Source organism: Nyctibius grandis, chromosome 7 (genome assembly GCF_013368605.1).
Source record: "Nyctibius grandis isolate bNycGra1 chromosome 7, bNycGra1.pri, whole genome shotgun sequence".
Taxonomy (NCBI): domain Eukaryota; kingdom Metazoa; phylum Chordata; class Aves; order Nyctibiiformes; family Nyctibiidae; genus Nyctibius; species Nyctibius grandis.
The window spans coordinates 48,725,382-48,744,560 of NC_090664.1; the positions used below are offsets into that span (position 1 = coordinate 48,725,382).

The following is a 19,179-nucleotide window of genomic DNA, read 5'->3' on the forward strand; positions in this document are numbered from 1 at the left end:
ATTCTCCATTGATGTATATACTTTTTTTGTCTAGACTAAGCATCAGTAATTCTGAAAAGCAGTCTAGTCTCTTAAAGTCAACATTAGCAAATTGCATCTGAAAAGTTCTTATACTTGCTCTACTCATTAAATTGCATCTTTTTTAAAGTATTTGCTTATTGATAGGTTTTAATACACAAAAGCACTGCAGTTCAATGTTGCACTGTTACAATGCCATTTAACAAAGCTAGTTAGTTTTACCACTGACAGTGCCATCTTACTGTACTTCCAGGCTTTAGTATATGAACATCCAGGACAGGAGCTAGAGATTGAGCTCTTTGATGAAGATCCAGATAAAGATGACTTCCTGGGAAGGTAAATGTTATGGAGAATATGTTTGTAGGTATTGAAAAGAGAATAAGTATTTTGATGTAATTTTTTTTTTTTGCATTTTATTGCAGTTGTAGTTCTGCTGTATTATGGTACTTATGAATTATCTTTTCAAAATGATGGTAGCAAGTAGCTCCCTAATTACTTCGTATATGTAAATATATGTATATAAAAATGTGCTTGTGTGTTATACACACTTATATGTTTGCATATATTTTTTAAAAATAAGGTAAGTATTGTGGGTACCCAGAAAAAAAAAATTTTTGTTTTTTTTTAGGAATTACATCCTACCTGCTTTAGTATTTGTAAGCTAGCACTAAGTCTTAATTATTTCTTCAGGCGGAGTTAATGTAGCTTTATAACTGTATGTCTTCTTCATCTTCATAGTTTTTAAATGGCTAGCTCACAGTTTATTTTTCTCTAAGAGCTGATCTTAACTATTTGATTAAAGAAAAAATTTTGCCGTAATGTTTTTGCAAACATTACTCACTCTTAGATTCCATAGGGCCTACCTTTAGTGTTTACCCATAAACATTTCAGGGTTTTAGTCAGCTTCTTCCTCCAGTAATTTGTCACCTTTATTTCTTGCAGAGTTTTGGAGCTTCCCATTGTTGCTTTCCATACAGAGTAGAACTCCCTTATCTTTCCAGCTCCTTCTCTCTTAACAGGAGCAACATACCTACTTCTCTTCTCATTAAAATAAAGAAGTAGGTAGTACAAAGGCTTCTTTTCTTTGCACTTCCCTATTCTTACACTGAAGTGGTGGGGGGGGAAAGTGGCATAATGTGTACATCAGTACTGATAAAATAAAAAGCCATGACAAATGTTCATGCACTGGCATGCAGTTGTCTGCCCTGTTTAATTTTTAGCAGATTCCCTCATACATTTTTAGCTTGTGTGAACTAGCACTCTCCCAGACAATGCCAAAGCATGAATTTGGTTATAGCGTACGTCCAGGGGCTATTTCCAGTGGGCAGTTTGGATGTGGTCACTGTTTTGAGAGTTTGGTCATATGTATGTGAGCCATATTGTGCCAGTTGCCCTCATAGCTACAAAATGGGCTCTAGTATAGGCATATTTTCTGTTATCCTGCATTCATCTTGTTTAGCCATTTCATTTCCTACTTCTTCCTCTCTTAGGGGATAAAAGAATAGTATTCTGCTCTTTTGATCTCAGTGGAAGCCTGGATACTCAGCAAGCACAGGGTGGGGTTTGAATTCTGTATGAGATTTTTTACTTCTTGGCTAAAATACTGATTTTTTTTTTTCTTTTCTTTTTCTAGTTTGATGATAGATTTAATTGAAGTTGAAAAGGAGCGTCTTCTAGATGAGGTAAGTGTTCGGTCAGTTTTGGATTAAAAAAACCCATATGTTGTATATGTAGTTGTTCTTGTGTTGTTATTTTTTTCCTGGAGATGATTCCTGTATGTGTGTGAATAATCTTAATGCTATAGAAATAGATTCCCTGATGATCAGTACAGTGGCTTAAGGGATATCTGAGTTGGTGAAATCCGAAGAATAGTGCCATTCTTCGTCGTCTTGGGGTTTTAAGATTGCTGGTATGTAAATGCAAAAAATAGTAACTTAGGTATTTGGTGAGAGTTTTTTCTTGCGGGAGAATAGTTAATTGTTGAACTACTATTAGACTTAGCAGACTAATTTTTGTCCTATACGTTAGAGAGATTTTATAGTACTTTTATGCAGGGTTTGTTTTTCTAGAACATCTTTACAAAACTTAAAGAATTCCCTTGATATTTTAAAAACGCTTTTACTATATAACATAGAAGTTTGCATGCCTGTTCTTGGTATTCTATGTTGTAATATTTAGTGTGAAATAGGACATTTTAAACAGTGAATCAGATCTTTTCAGGTTATGCAGAGTTCAGCTCTACGAGATTTCTGGTAGAGCTTACCATTTCCTAAATGTCCTGAAGAGCCAATTGCAGTCATGTGTTTATTTGGTGTAATTTCACATTACTTTGCTTAACTTTTAGTGGTTTACTTTGGATGAAGTGTCCAAAGGAAAATTGCATTTAAAACTGGAATGGCTCACATTGATGCCAACTGCTGAAAATCTAGACAAGGTATTAAAGGAACACATTACTTTTATCCTAATCTTAATTTTTGTGGGGTGTCTTTGATTGTTTGTTGTTTGGTTGTTTTTTTGTTAAATATGTAAGTAATTTAATTCTCTAGCTGTTGTGAATTTGGATAAACCTGTAACTTTATTCCAAGCTGTTTGTCTTTAGAAATCTCAAACCAGTCATAACAGTCAATGTACTCTTGTGGCATGGGATTTTAAAGTGCTGTTGTCATCCTCTTCTTTTCTCTTAATGTTATGGTTTGAGAACACCAGCTAACATTTCATTAGCCTGGGAGATAAAGCTGGATATGATATTATAATCTGTCCAGTCTAAAAAAAAAATTATGAAATGGTGTGGAAATTTCCATAAAAATGGGTTTGAAATATCTATGTGAGTCTTAAAAACTTACTTCTTATGCTTCACAGTGTGCATTTGTGAATGTTTGTGTTTTGGGACATGCTTTTAAAATATTTTTTGGGAATAGGACAGAAATAATAACATTACTTGATTTTCAGAAAGGCTTACAGTATGTTTTCGGTTTAGGTGCTAACAAGCATTAGAGCTGATAAAGACCAAGCCAATGATGGGCTTTCTTCTGCATTGCTTATTCTCTATTTGGACTCAGCAAGAAACCTGCCTGTAAGTTATATTCTGATGGATACCCTTTTGTCTTGGGTATCTTTTGCGTACTTCCAGCATGTCTTGCTTGGTAGTATGGCACACTGCTTTACTAACACACATTATGCCATGTTTTCTGTACTTCCTCTCATTTCAAAACGTGTAATGTAAGGTCCACATTTCTAGTAGTATAGTATTATAGCTATATATTTAATAAAACATTACACTCTAATCAGTGTGATTTTTCTTTAAAGAATGCTCCTTTCCTGGACTTGAAAGGCTGCATGTTTTTATAACACAGTATTTTCCATAAATAGTATGGGATTAGCATGAGGAATTTTAAGGAACTAACTGGGAAAAGGCCCCCTTCCTTGAGTTCAGGTAAATTTGCTTGCTTTGGTTTAGGGTATCTGTGGTAGATCTGAAGGTATTGAAGTCCTCGTCATGAAATTAATACTGTGCAGTTGATGTTACAGTGGCAGAATACTTGTATGAGATTTCTGTCAGGTTGTCATTTGGAGTATTGTTTACTTGCTTGTGCAAAACATAAAACCAAAAACATTAATGGTTCTGTCATTATATGGATTATACTATGGGACTGTGAAATAGTTTGTTTATGACAAGTACAGACTGTTTTGTAGTTTATTTCAGGATAGTGAAGTACTGTTCCTGGATGCAAGTGATAGCAGTAATAAAGGAAACCCTACCATAAATATATATGTGAAGCATAACACTGAGGTTTGCTGGTTTTCAGCATTGCTATTAGAAAAGAAATTCTGGAAGTGATGACTCAAATACTAATCAGAGAATAAAGTTCTCAAGCCTCAGGTTTTTTTGCATGCATTTTGCAAATTCGTCCACTCATCTTAAACTTAAGTTAAAATGCTGCGTCAGAGTGGTAACAAATGAAACCTTAGTAGCCTAAACAATTTATGTCACTGACTAGTGATTTTGTATCTGTTCCAGGGTGTATAGAGCAGTGTTTGGAAGTAGTATTTCTTGGTTATTTTAAAAGCTACAAAGATGTAGCTCATTTGGAATAGAGTCCTGCATTATCTTTATAACCTCACTGTGTTCAATTCAGGGAAAATAACTTAGCAGAAGAGTAGAATCACTCTAGTACAGAGTAAGCAGAAATAGAATAGAATTATGGTGTGCTTAACATCAGTTTCAGAATACTGCAACACACAGAAAAAGTTCGTCTGCCAACTGTTTTCTGCACTAGATTAAATTGAACCCATTTCTGTATTTTCTTGTTTGACTACTGGATTTTACTCAAACTGTTATGAGTTTAATGTATTTGTTAAAATACACTGAAGCCTCTCACTTAAAATGAGTAGTTTAAAGTTCTCTCATCAGCAATTTCCAATTTTTTTCCATGCAGCTCGGCTTCTCTGTATTAGATCAGCTTCTCCACTTCTCCAGCAAATACTCAGAGGCTTTGTCATAAGTTTAGTTTTTTCCCTTCCTATTTTAAACAAACATTCTGTAACATTGTCTCCCTCTTTCAGAAAGGCTAGCCTACAAGTCTTGAGTTCTGCCTTCTTTTGGGGACAGTATTTTAATTTCAGTGTCTTAATCAGTACTTCTAATTAGTATATCTCTAAACTCTAGTGCACAGAAAGGGGAAGTTCCTTGCAAAAAGTTGACCAGTTAGGAAAATTGAGAACAGGATCCCAAGTTTCTTATTGCTGTGTCTGATATTCTTTCCACAGTACAAGAGTGCCTGGGTGGGTTGAGAATAAGGATGGTCGTAGTGTGGGACCTGTTTAACCCTCTTTTTTTTTTCCTTGCTCCACCAGCCCAGAAAAGCAGTTGCTACAAATGACTCGGTATTTAACTTCAAGTAATTTTCTTTCCAGAAATGTGTTATAAAGAATATGACAGAAAGTAACATTGAACACTTGAAAATTCCATTTACAAATTTACAACAATAAAATAATAAAATACTGTGTTAAATTCAAGTTCTCCAAAACCAGATACAAAAAGGCTCCACAGTAAAGTGGGGGGAAAAATCTCATGGGAAGATTTCTTCATGCAGGGAACTGAAAAGATTCCTGTAGATTCTGTAAAGACAATGCGTAGATAATGTCATGGAGCTGCTAGACAAACTGCAGTGAATTATAGTGAATACAGCTCTTTTATGTCCACATGATTCTAATACGGAGCAACATTTACAAGACTAAATGTGAAAGTCTGCTGGCTTCATATTCAGTGATAGGGGTCGTGTAGTGTAATAGCAAAATTAATCGCTCTTTCGGATTGCTTGTATTTATGGGGAACAAAAAGTTCAAAGAGAATAAGTCTGTTAAAATTACACTGACCCTTATTAAGAGTTTTGAAGACTTTAGTCCACCACTTTAATGTTACAGCTGAAATATTTTCTAGATGACTAAGTACTTTTTATTACCTTCAAAATGGATTTCTTAAGTTAATGCTTATCACTAGTACATTTTAGATCTTGCCATCAGCCTTGTTTTGTTTGAGTTATAGTGGATAATCCCCAGCACAGGCATTTCTTTTGCACAGATGCATCATAGTTGTGGGTTTCTGAGACACTGGGATGATTTATCTGCAATATGTTTCAGTTGAAATAGAAATGGTGGAGAAGGCTGGTCTCTAAATTTACTTAGATGGATCTGCCATATAAATCTGAACTACCAAAAGTAAACTTGGAAAGTGGGTTAATATATTTGAATAATTAATAAAAAATAAAAATGAAAAACTTTTCACCTTGCTGCACTACAGAAGATCTTTTAACAGATTAAACTATTCGTAATGACAAATATTTACTTACTTTTTTTACCTGCTGTTTTCTCTGGAATCCTTTGACTGTTTTCCTTAACTTTTTTGTGTAGTAAAGCTGCTTATGCATTCATTCTGCCACAATCCCATCACTCTGCTTTCTCCTTCCATTTCCATCTTCCTAAGAGTATCTACGAGGGAAACTTTGGGTGTGGATACTTAAAAGAGAGGAGAGCATCGGGACTAGTCTTTTGTGAAAACACTACCTCACTCTATAGAGCACTATTTGTGAGTTCTCTGGTATTATTTGTATTGTACCTTTTATCTGCCAGAGTGTGGATTAGTGCTACTAAAGCCACTCACTCTAGTGGAATGAGAGCATGCAATTTGTTTTGCTGCATGGGTTCAACAAGTGTGCATTGTTTTTGTGCTATTTTTATTGCATTTTAAAGGCTACTTAAATTTCATTGATCAGCATATCATTGGGTAAGTAATTAACTTTTAATGATAAAAACCCAAGATAAGTTTGTTGTAAAAGCTCTTACATTTAACTTAAATTGCTGATTCATTGAGAAATAAAACGCATACTATACTAGCACACTGTGTGCTGGTGAATTGCTGGCTTTTATTGCAAAGAAATGAAACTAATAAATATTACAACCAACATCCCTGTAGTTTCTTTAAAAGGTGATGCACTCAGTGTTCGTAAGACCTTGCAACCTCTCCACACTGGTTCAAGTATTGCTTTAAAAATGGATTTGGTTCTTTGTGCTCCCCAAACTATAAATTCCCTTGTAAATTCTATTTCACTCCATGATGCTCCTTGTTTTGCAAATTCCCAAGCTCCTTTTCTTTTTCTAAAATTAGTCTGTAGTCAGGAAAATCCACGCTAGGGAGAACCACCAATTAATATTTTTTGCTTGAATTTAATGTTACAAGATTATTTCGAGCTAATGAGCTGCTGAATATCTTACACTTAAATCTGTAAACACGACCTTGGTATCTTCAAAAAGAATGAGAATCTATTCAGAATAAGAACTCTTGCCAGAGAGAGGTGAGTGTGCTGTTGTAGATTGTGCAGATAAATTTGTTGCTGGCTGGCTGCTTTTGATTCATATCATGAACCTTGATTTAAAAACACCTTTCCCCTGATGCCCCTGAAATCCCAACAAAACCCTTTTCTGTGGTCCTTTCAGTTAGTTTCTGTGTAGAAGTTCATTTTTTAAGTATCAAAAAAGTTACGTCCATTACCAAATCTTGTGAAAATTTCATGAATAAGAAATGCAGTTCATAAGCTATGGTTGAGTTATCTTGGTATGAAAACTGATAAGTAGTTGCTGTTTATTTTAGTAATAAAAATAATAACAATTTTTAAAAAATCAAAATGGTTGATAAAGAGTGTATCCCTGATGTTTTTGTTGATCTTAAGGTCTTTGTATTAGGACACGTTGCTACCTATAACAGCATCTATTTAGACATTGGACAAAATTTTCCAAATCCTCAAAACGATTTGTGAGCTGGAGTGGAACAGCAGCCATTTTAAGACAGCCAGGTCTGGATTTCCTTCAACAGCACTGTTACCTGCCTTGTTCTGCAGTTGCATGGGCGCTAGTCTTGCAGCAAGAAAGAGGACGAGATTTATGGCTGGAGTCTGGGAGAGAGGAGAGGACTGTTGTAGCCCAGAGATAATAACAGCTTCAGCAGTCATAAAACTGCACCTTGTTTTCAGGGCATCTTTAAACATGAGGTATTATGCAAACATTCACACCTGCAAGTTGAGATATCTAATTGACATGTGTCACGGTTTAAAGCTGGGCTGGCGATTAAACCTGCGGCAGATGCCCTCTGTTATCCCCCCCCTCCCTCCCCCCAGAGGGAAAGGGAAAGGGAAAAGGGAGAGAGACTTCTGGGTTGGAAAATTAAAACAGTTTTAATAAACTATAATAATGAAAAAAAAGTATAATAATAATAATAGAAATAATCAAATATATACAAATATATATACAAAACCAAGATTGAGCTCCCCTGAAGTCAGCCACGTCACCACCGGCACTGCAGGGCAGGCTCCGGGAAGGCCCAGCCTGGGCCTAGCGATGGTCGAGAGCTGGATTCAGGAACGCACGGATCGGGATCGGGGGCAGCAGGAAAACAGACGGAGTCCTCCCTGGACACCAGCCATAGCAGAAAGAGCGAGACCCTCGTGATCCCCCCACTTTATACCGAGAATGACGTGTATGGGATGGAATACCCTCGTTGGTCAATTTTGGGTCACCTGCCCTGTCCGCTTCCCTCTGCAGCTGCGACCCCCCTTCGGCTCTTCACTCGTAAGCAATGAGGAATTCAGCAGTGACCTTGGTTTCTCTCAAGAATAAGTACAGCAAGAGCCTTTCTGCACAACATCCCTACCGGTGCCTCAGTGATAACTACAAACTTCGAGCGTTATCAGTCCTGGAAGCAGACACTGTCTGCAAAAACATGCAGTTAGTTTCAGAAAATGCAGTTACTTAGAGGAGACTTAGCTGAAAGTAAAAATCACTGAAAGGAAAATCGGCCTGGTTTAGGTCAAACCAGGACATTCCACCCCTTATTCCATACCATTCACGTCATACTCAGATCACCACTAACTTTTCATTTTAAAATATATACAGATAACATTAGTTTATGATTCATCTCTATACAAAAAAAAAAGTTCATCAAGTTCATTTAGTTCAGGATTGTGGGTTTCCATCTGGCTAGGAGTCTCCCAGGGTAGGAGAGATGATATGAGCTTTGTCACAGTTCGTGCCCACGGGTTGCAGGTTAAAGATGTCAGTCTCGAGGAGGTTACTGGACGCCACTTGCAGCTAGCTCCGGTCTCATCACCACTGCTTCAACCTGAAAGACACTTATGAACACTGTTAGTATTATGCAGCAATTAACATCATGCAGTTCAGAATTAAGTATTCTCACCCAAGATCAGATCACCTTCAGGGACACATCGGACTCCACCATCCTGCAGCATCACCCACCAAATACATCCAGGTCCTTGAGCAAAAGCAATCCCATGAATGGGTTTACCTTTGCCCGTAGCAGGAAGAACCCAGACAGTTTTTCCCAACAGATTCCTTTCATGCACCACAGGGACTTTATCCCCTTCTATTGTATGTAAAAGGTCTGACTGAGCAGGGCCAGCTCGGTTGATAGATCCTCTGGTGTTAACTAGCCAGGTAGCTTGTGCCAAATGCTTATCCCAGTTTTTAAAGGTTCCACCCCCCATTGCTTTTAGGGTAGTTTTTAACAGCCATTATACCGTTCAATTTTCCCAGAGGCTGGTGCATGATAGGGGATGTGATATACCCATTCGATGCCATGCTCTTTGGCCCAGTTATCTATGAGACTGTTTTTGAAATGAGTCCCATTGTCCGACTCAATTCTCTCTGGTGTGCCATGTCGCCACAAGATTTGCTTTTCGAGGCCCAGGATAGTGTTCCGGGCAGTGGCATGGGGCACAGAGTATGTTTCCAGCCATCCGGTGGTTGCCTCCACCATGGTAAGTACATAATGTTTACCCTGGCGGGTCTGAGGGAGTGTGATGTAGTCAATTTGCCAGGCCTCCCCATATTTATATTTCAACCACCGTCCCCCATACCACAAAGGTTTTAACCGTTTGGCTTGCTTAATTGCGGCGCATGTTTCACAATCATGGATAACCTGTGCAATAGAGTCCATAGTTAAGTCCACCCCTCGGTCACGAGCCCATCTGTATGTTGCATCTCTCCCTTGATGACCTGAAGTGTCATGAGCCCACCGAGCTAAAAATAGTTCACCTTTATGTTCCCAGTCCAAATCTATTTGGAACACTTTAGCAGCCTGATCTGCTTGTTGGTTGTTTCGATGTTCCTCAGTTGCCCGACTTTTAGGTACGTGAGCATCTACATGACGTGCCTTCACGACTAGTTTCTCTAGCCGAGCAGCAATATCTTGCCACAGTTCAACAGCCCAAATAGGTTTACCTTTACGCTGCCAGTTGCTTCGCTTCCACTGCTTTAACCACCCCCACAAGGCATTTGCCACCATCCATGAGTCAGTATAAACATACAGCCTTGGCCACTTTTCTCGTTCAGCAATGTCTAAAGCCAGCTGGATGGCTTTTACCTCTGCAAATTGACTTGATTCACCTTGTCCTTCTGTGGCTTCTGTGACTCGTCGTATAGGACTCCATACAGCAGCTTTCCACTTCCGATGCTTTCCTACAAGACGGCAGGATCCATCGGTGAACAGGACATACTGCTTTTCATCCTCTGGTAGTTCATTATACGGTGGGGCTTCTTCAGCACGTGTCACCTCCTTTTCTGGTGGCATTCCGAAGTCTTTGCCTTCTGGCCAGTCCATGATCACTTCTAAGATTCCTGGGCGATTAGGGTTTCCTATTCGAGCCCTCTGTGTAATTAATGCACTCCATTTACTCCATGTAGCATCAGTTGCATGATGAGTAGTAGGAACCTTACCCTTGAACATCCAGCCTAGTACTGGTAATCGGGGTGCCAGGAGAAGCTGTGCTTCAGTACCGATTACCTCTGAAGCAGCTCTAACTCCTTCATATGCTGCCAGTATCTCTTTTTCAGTTGGGGTATAATTGGCCTCAGAGCCCTTGTATCCTCGACTCCAAAATCCTAGGGGTCGACCTCGAGTCTCCCCTGGTACTTTCTGCCAGAGGCTCCAGGTAGGACCATTGTCCCCAGCTGAGGTGTAGAGCACATTTTTAACATCTTGTCCCATACGGACTGGTCCAAGGGCTACCGCATGCACAATTTCTTGTTTAATCTGTTCAAAAGCCTGTTGTTGTTCAGGGCCCCACTGAAAATCATTTTTCTTTCTGGTCACCTGATAAAGAGGGCGTACAATCTGGCTGTAATCTGGAATATGCATTCTCCAGAAACCCACAACGCCTAAGAAGGCTTGTGTTTCCTTTTTGTTAGTTGGTGGGGACATGGCTGTTATTTTGTTGATCACCTCTATCGGGATCTGGCGACGCCCATCTTGCCATTTAATCCCTAAAAACTGGATCTCCCGGGCAGGCCCCTTGACCTTGCCTCTTTTTATGGCAAAACCAGCTTGCAGAAGAATTTGAATTATTTTCTCCCCTTTGTCAAAAACTTCTGCTGCTGTATCACCCCACACAATGATGTCATCAATATATTGCAAATGTTCTGGAGCTCCACCCTCTTCTAGTGCAGTCTGGATCAGTCCGTGGCAAATAGTAGGACTGTGTTTCCACCCCTGGGGCAGTCGATTCCAGGTGTACTGGATACCTCTCCAGGTAAAAGCAAACTGTGGCCTGCACTTTGGTGCCAAGGGAATAGAGAAAAATGCATTAGCAATGTCTATAGTGGTGTACCACTTGGCTGCCTTTGACTCCAGTTCGTATTGAAGTTCTAGCATGTCTGGCACAGCAGCACTCAACGGTGGCGTAACTTCATTTAGGCCACGATAGTCCACAGTTAATCTCCATTCTCCATTAGACTTTTGCACTGGCCATATAGGACTATTAAAGGGTGAGCGAGTCTTGCTAATCACTCCTTGATTTTCTAATTGTCTAATCAGATTAAATGGGGATCAGGGAGTCTCGATTGGTGCGATATTGTCGTCGGTGCACCGTGGCAGTAGCAATTGGCACCTGTTGTTCTTCAACTTTCAGCAACCCCACAACAGAAGGATCCTCTGAGAGGCCAGGCAAGGTAGACAGCTGTTTAATGTCCTCAGTCTCTACAGCTGCTACACCAAAGGCCCATCTATATCCTTTTGGGTCCTTAAAATACCCTTTCTTAAGGTAGTCTATGCCAAGGATGCACGGAGCATCTGGACCAGTCACAATGGGGTGCTTTTTCCATTCATTTTCAGTTAGGCTCACTTCGGCCTCCAATACAGATAACTCTTGAGATCCCCCTGTTATTCCCGAGATACTGACAGATTCTGTCCCTTTATGATTCGATGGCATGAGGGTGCACTGTGCACCAGTGTCTACCAGGGCTCGATACTTTTGTGGTTCTAATGTGCCAGGCCATCGAATCCACACAGTCCAATAAATCCGGTTATCCCTCTCCTCCTCCTGGCTAGAGGCAGGGCCCCTCTAATTAAAGATTGGATTCGTGCTGCTCACGGGGATTGGACCTTCATTTCCCCTATTCACTCTTGGAAAAAAAGGATTTGAGGCCCATCTACCCTGACTGGGGTCCTGCTCATTGGTAACTGGAGCAGCCATCCTCCTAGAAAAATTCTCTCTGGTATTTCTGTTAGCTTGCAACTCACGTACTCGTGCCTGTAGGGTACTGGTAGGTTGTCCATGCCATCTGTTCATGTCCTCCCCATAATCACGCAGGGTAAACCACAGGATACCTCGTGACGTGTTCCGTTTCCTTTGAGCCAGTCCAGTAGGAGAGCGTTGCCTCCTAAAGGCTGCAACGCGGGCCTGTGTAGGTAGAGAGTCAAGTTTATTCTCGATCCTGGACAGTTTGTCTGACAGTTGTTTCAATGAGTCCTTGTTCTCCTTAGTCAGTTTTTCCACAGCCGAGACACGGGCCTGCAGAGGGGAAGAAATACTATCTTCATACTGTCGCATACAGTTAGCCATTTCGCCCACACTAGGTCGTGCCATAGCATCTTCTCCCCAGACTAATATTGACAATGTATGGGCATGTGTTGGTGGAGCACTCTTCACAACCTTCCGGAACATGGATCGGTTGCATTCCACTTCATCAGGATTTACAGGATCTACAATGTCCTGAGGGTGTTTATAAATGATCTCTTGCACAGCTAGTTCTCTAAGGTAGTTAATACCTTTTTCTATAGTGGTCCATTTGCTTAGGTGGCTCATAACATCATCTTTATAGGGATACCTGCTCTTTACAGCTGACAAGAGTCGCCTCCAGAGACTGATACTGTTCGACCTTCTTGGAAGCATCTTATCAATACCACCATCTCTGGACAGGGATCCCAACTGTCTGGCTTCTCTACCATCCAGTTCTATGCTATCTGCCCCATTATCCCAGCATCGGAGCAACCAGGTAATTATTGGCTCACCGTCATAACGACTAAAATCTTTTCTTATATTTCGCAGTTCTTTCAGGGGTAAGGAGTGGTAGGTTATCTCTACTTCCGAGTCCGAGTCCTCCTGTGATTGTTCTGCTTTAGAAGGACCTTTCTTGTCCTTCTTGTGTAATGGGCCTTCTTTAAAAAGACGATCAAGGAAACCCCCCTCTGTGTCAGGCCCTGACTCTGACTGAGAAAGGCCCTCACCTGGGTCATATGATGGCTCTGCCTTAGAAGCCTCTGAGTCATCATCCTTCACTTTACTAGCTGATTTCTTTCGGTGTTTTCTCCTGGTTACAGGGGCAGCATGATACCTCCCGCTGTTGCTGCACCGACATCTAATCACATAGCACACCAGTAACACATACAGGACACCCAAAAATAACAACATGCCCTGTTCGAATTTTGCAGGAATCAGCTTGGCAAAAAAGGAGCAGATACTATCAAAATCAGTTAAAAGACGCCCGGTGTGCGCAGCTACGGATTCGCGATTAAAGCTGCCCATCATTGTATCATAGAGATAAGAGATCGGAATAATGACTGCCCAGTTTATCACGACATAAATCAGTATCACAACCCATACCGGAACGACACATTTTGACCAGCACGCCCTGTTAAACCACATGTAAGCACTAACACACAGCGCATACGGCAAGTAAGGTATCATTACACATAACTGTAAAACAAGCTTTATAAAGAGAAGAGGTAACACAAGGCTCACAAATGACATTATCATCTTAGCTATCTGTTTTAGTTTCCAACCCCTCGTAAATCTCAAAGGAAGAAATCTGATACTCTCTTGGCTGAGCTCTCCGGGTCTCCTCCCACTGGAGCTGGGATTCGACTTATCAGAGCAACCTGTCGGAGCTTCTCTCGTGCCCCACGTTGGGCGCCAATAAATCTGTCACGGTTTAAAGCTGGGCTGGCGATTAAACCTGCGGCAGATGCCCTCTGTTATCCCCCCCCTCCCTCCCCCCAGAGGGAAAGGGAAAGGGAAAAGGGAGAGAGACTTCTGGGTTGGAAAATTAAAACAGTTTTAATAAACTATAATAATGAAAAAAAAGTATAATAATAATAATAGAAATAATCAAATATATACAAATATATATACAAAACCAAGATTGAGCTCCCCTGAAGTCAGCCACGTCACCACCGGCACTGCAGGGCAGGCTCCGGGAAGGCCCAGCCTGGGCCTAGCGATGGTCGAGAGCTGGATTCAGGAACGCACGGATCGGGATCGGGGGCAGCAGGAAAACAGACGGAGTCCTCCCTGGACACCGGCCATAGCAGAAAGAGCGAGACCCTCGTGATCCCCCCACTTTATACCGAGAATGACGTGTATGGGATGGAATACCCTCGTTGGTCAATTTTGGGTCACCTGCCCTGTCCGCTCCCCTCTGCAGCTGCGACCCCCCTTCGGCTCTTCACTCGTAAGCAATGAGGAATTCAGCAGTGACCTTGGTTTCTCTCAAGAATAAGTACAGCAAGAGCCTTTCTGCACAACATCCCTACCGGTGCCTCAGTGATAACTACAAACTTCGAGCGTTATCAGTCCTGGAAGCAGACACTGTCTGCAAAAACATGCAGTTAGTTTCAGAAAATGCAGTTACTTAGAGGAGACTTAGCTGAAAGTAAAAATCACTGAAAGGAAAATCGGCCTGGTTTAGGTCAAACCAGGACAACATGTAACATGAGTTACTGGGCAGGGGGGAGGAGTTTTGAAAAGGGGTCTCACTTTATCTAGGGAGAAGAAAATCCAGTGCCCTGAGTGCTCTCTGTTCCTTTCTAGACAGTTTTATTGACTGCTGGGAACCGAGATTCATGACACCTAATTCAGACATTTACCCATCTAAATCTGATTTATCTGAAGTTAAGGAGTATGAATAGTGTTCTTAGTATAACTTCCGAAAGCGAGTAACACTAGTTTTACGATACGTTATCATTAGCTCATAAAATTTTTTAATTTGATGTCTGTATAACATATAAATTATCCAGTTTGAAATTAGCTCTTATAGGTCAGTGATTGTCTTCTGGTTATCAATTGAGGATGCACTCACAGATTTAGAAACTTCTGAAGCCCCATTTTAACCCCAAGCAAGACTTAGTGAGTCAACAGAAGTAACGAGTCGTACTCCAGAGCATATTGAATTAGGATCTGGCTTAATGACAAAACAGCTTGTTAGTTGCAGTGTAATTTATGGGTTTGTTATTAGGATATACTGCAAATGTCACTGGCTGTTATAGAATGCGAGCCTGAAATCTGATTTATTCTACTGTGTCAGTTATCAGTTATAGTTCTTGGATACCCGTCCCCTTTTTCTATAACTTCAGAGACACTCAGAACCAAAAATAGCAAGACAATTTTGTCACCCAAGGCAAGACCTTTTCTTGGCTTTTTATATTGAATGCTCCCTTTTCTTCTCCTAGTCTCCTCCCGCCCAGCCTTTCAGCCACCATCCTCACGGACCTGCAGCTCCTTCCCTTGAAACCTGAAGTCTGGCTTAAACATATTTGCCCCAGCTGATGTCCCTCTTGGCCTATCCTTGCTATGATTCCAGAGGAATTGAGACATGTTCAATATCCAGGAATCATTGGTTGCCTGCCTTTATAATTGATCACATAGGTTTGTTTTTGACTTTTAAAAATCTTTGAAATAATAATATGGGGGAAAAAGATGTGTAGTGAATATGCAGGAGCAAATGTGAAGGAAAGATGGCCACTAAGTTGAGGGGCAGTTTAGGATTCAAAATGATCTTGATGAATTGCAGATACGATCTGAAAATATAAGGTACCTTTCCATAGAGGATGGTTATTGCACCCATATAAATATGGGATGGAAATAGTTGTCTGATGGATAGCCCTACAGAAGTAGATCTGTAGTCGTGCTGTATCATGTTGTTATGAAAAACAAACACCATACTGTATATAGAAAAGAGCAATGTGGCCTGTAAGATGTACGGAGTAATCCTTCTGTTCTCCGTAGCCATTACTAAGGCCCTGATTTTGGCCACAGCAATTTAAGATCTGGAGGACAGCAGAGATGGTAATAAGAAAGCCAGTAAACGTGACTAGCAGAGGAGGAGAGTTTAGCCTTAGGAAGTAAAGATGGGGATGGAATGACACAAGGCTGCTGCAAAGTGACTTTTTCATGTTTGTCAGAAAACAAGAAACAGTGCTTAAACTCCAGCAAGGAACATACCTGTTGGTCATGAAAAAGTTTACTGATAAAAAGGATAGTTAAATATTAGGATTGATATGTCTAGGGATATTGTGCAGTCTGCATCTTTGAAGGTCTTCAAGTACAATAATAATCCCTAATGTTAAATAGTTGTGGAAAATTCCTTAATTTTATTTTAAGAACAATAATGATTAAAAAAATCCCACAAAACCAGCCAGACCTTCTTTCTGGTTTTCTCCAGTTTCATCACATTGTATGTTCATTCTGAAGTAGAAGCTTTAAAGCAGAATGCCAGGAATCTCGTCACATATATTGGCCAACTTCAGGATATGACATTCCAGAAGAAAATGTAAAAAAGTATTTCTGCATAAAGGTTAAATCTCTCTTCAAATTTTAGTCACTTCTAGATTTGAATTTCAGGAAGGCATTAGTTTTGGCAGAGCATTAATAGTGGTTCCTGTTCATAAACCAGCATGTTTAAAAAGGCCATTATGCAGGTTTTTTGTTGCTACACACTACAGCTTTTACAGCAGAATTCTTCCTTGAAACAAAAATTAGTGCTTAAAGAAAAAGCCAGCCATAAGTATACTAACCTGAAGTCTGTTTTGTTTCAAAATCATATTTCCTGAAATTATTTCTTATGATTTTAATGCAAAATTTCTGTAACATTTTTGTACTTTACATGTGTCTTTACATTGAAGAACAATATATTAGTCTTAAAATAACATCTAAAAATTTGTTTAATTAATGGAAAGTAGTCAGAGGTTTTGTCCTGCGAAATCAGTTCAAATTCCTCGTTAGTGTATTTGCATGTTTCATACAACTGAGTAAAGTAGTAGACCTTCATTCTAGTTAGCATGCAGTGTTTGTATTGTTCATCTGCTGAAGAGGCTCAAACAACTTTGATTTTTATAATGATCTAAGTCCTATCAATACTTTTAGGATAGCAATTTCTCCCATAAAAGGACTCCTTCACATAATTACTTGACTTGTCATCAGAGAAGCTTCTATGTTGTGATAATATACTTAACCAAATTTAAAAGAGGTTCATTCAGAAGGCAGTCATCAGGCATTCAATAAAACCTATTTTGTGAAGTTTATGGTAAAAAAAAACTGGTAGGGGAAATGTAAGAGGGCTGAAAGTGAGTCTATTAGTTTTAAAGCAGAATACAAACATTCAAAGAGGACAAGAAAAAAAAAAGTTTTGTCAGACTTTTTTTTTGTTGTTGTTATTGTGGTTTCTTCATTTGAAAGATTTGGGGTTTTTTTTAGGTTGATTTTTTTTTCCTGTTTTGTCCTATGTTGTCATGTCATAATTAATTAACCTAGTGAAATTGCTTCATTGCATGACTTATTAACCCTTCCTATGTTCATTCTCTCCTGACTTAAAAGCATAATCCATTAGAATTTAACCCTGATGGCTTGAAGAAGTCTGCTGTTCAGAAAGCCCTAAAGGTAAAACTAATATAGTTGTCCATTTAAGGTCACAAAAGGAATTGGAAATGCACAAATGCCTGCAACACTTCTCTTCCAACAGCGGATGGAATTTCTGTTGCCAGATATATGTTTAGTGCAATTCCGTTTTACTTAAATTTGGTTTCAAGAAGTGGTCAGGACATTGGTAAAATACTATGGTCTGTGGTAATCTGAATTTTAGATCAGTTTAGTGGAGTATGGGCTGCTTTAGAAGACTGGGGAAAAAAATAGTCCTGAGCACTAATTTGAAGTAGTAACTAAAGAACAAAGCTGACATGAAAGCTAAGACATCTTTTACATATTGAGTGATACTTTATTGGTCGACTCTGAATGACTAATGAAGAAAATCGATCTCTGACATGTTTTGAAATCATCTTGTTTCTGCTAGATGTTTTTATAAGGCTTTACATCTTTTATATAAATGCTAAATAAATTTAGCCCAGCTTTTTGGTATGGAAGACATAGAGTTGAGAGGCAAACTTGGAAAGGCATAAGCCAAGTTCTCAGCTGGAGGAACCTGGGCAAGAGGCAGTCTCTAATAGACTGTCAACAGCAAATCTGTCAGTGGCAGGTGTTAGAGGTGTGTTATGTGTGTGTACATATTGTTGCCTATTTAGCATGAACTAAAATTAATTATGTTTACATTTCAGCATAAGCGACAGGGTCTTTTTGTCAACTTCTTTAGTTTCATCATTTTTTGAAGAAAAGGGAGTTTCAGGCACCTTTTTATGGACAAACAAAAAATGAAACAAATTCTACCTACCATTTTTAAACCATCAGTTGGAGTGTAATCTGACTTTCTTTTTGTTCTGTAGACCTTTGTATTCTGTTGTCTTTGAGAGCTGAATATTTTTGATTAGAAATCGTGAAAAAAAAGAAATGCAGCATTCATCCAAGAAAGGAGTGCTTTCTTAACAGCTTTTTTTCCTAAAGGAAAGTATGGTTATAAGCAGTGTGTCACGTTGAAGTCAAGTAATATTAGTGGAAGTATGCTGTGCAAAATGTAAGTTCAGATCCAAAAATACCTAAAGTATGCACATTCTTAATTTAAAAATATAAAATATTTTAATCACTTGGTTGTAATTGTGACCTTACATGCATCAAGTAGATTTTAACTAACTTTCTGTTTACATACCTGATCTGTACAATTTCCTACATGGTAGAATGCAAAGTATATTATTAACCATATATACTATATTTTCTAGGCCTTTTAAACTGCATTAACACCTGCTTGAGATGGTTAACTTTCATGTCTAACTTTTCTTCCTGACTCTAAATTTTTGTTAGGTTAATTTAAAATTTGTGAAAGAAACATGTAGTTGGGAATGTTCCTTTGTGTATATAATTTGTTTCTAAACTGATGTTTATTTTCACAGTTTGATGTAATGCTCTACACCTGGTGAGCAAGGCTCAGATATGGCAGATGGTTGATTCTCTAATAAAGAGTATTTGGTAAACTGTAGAAATATGCATCAGGTACATTATAGTGCATCTTTTTTCTCCCCGAACTAAAAAGGGGGGAATATCAGTGTTCTGATATTACATCCGATTTAATAATACTACTGCAATGTAAATAAAGTAAGCTTCCTGAGTGTGTGCTTTCTTCATATCTCCCATCTGCCTGCAATATTCATTTTGCAGT

The 19,179-nt window shown here is 39.4% G+C and overlaps 1 protein-coding gene across 3 annotated transcripts in view; it reads left to right on the plus strand.

Annotated features, from left to right (window-relative positions):
- ESYT2 (extended synaptotagmin 2) overlaps window positions 1–19,179 on the plus strand; it is a 93,991-nt gene that overhangs the window by 61,545 nt on the left and 13,267 nt on the right. The window contains exons 10-14 of one of the 3 annotated variants that reach the window (XM_068404530.1): window positions 272–354; window positions 1,652–1,700; window positions 2,363–2,452; window positions 2,996–3,091; window positions 6,002–6,103. In XM_068404530.1, coding sequence (XP_068260631.1) covers window positions 272–354; window positions 1,652–1,700; window positions 2,363–2,452; window positions 2,996–3,091; window positions 6,002–6,103 — 420 coding nt within the window. Of the gene's footprint in view, window positions 1–271; window positions 355–1,651; window positions 1,701–2,362; window positions 2,453–2,995; window positions 3,092–6,001; window positions 6,104–17,453; window positions 17,517–19,179 lie in introns of all 3 variants that reach the window. The other 2 variants (XM_068404531.1, XM_068404532.1) reach the window with 2 other exon arrangements.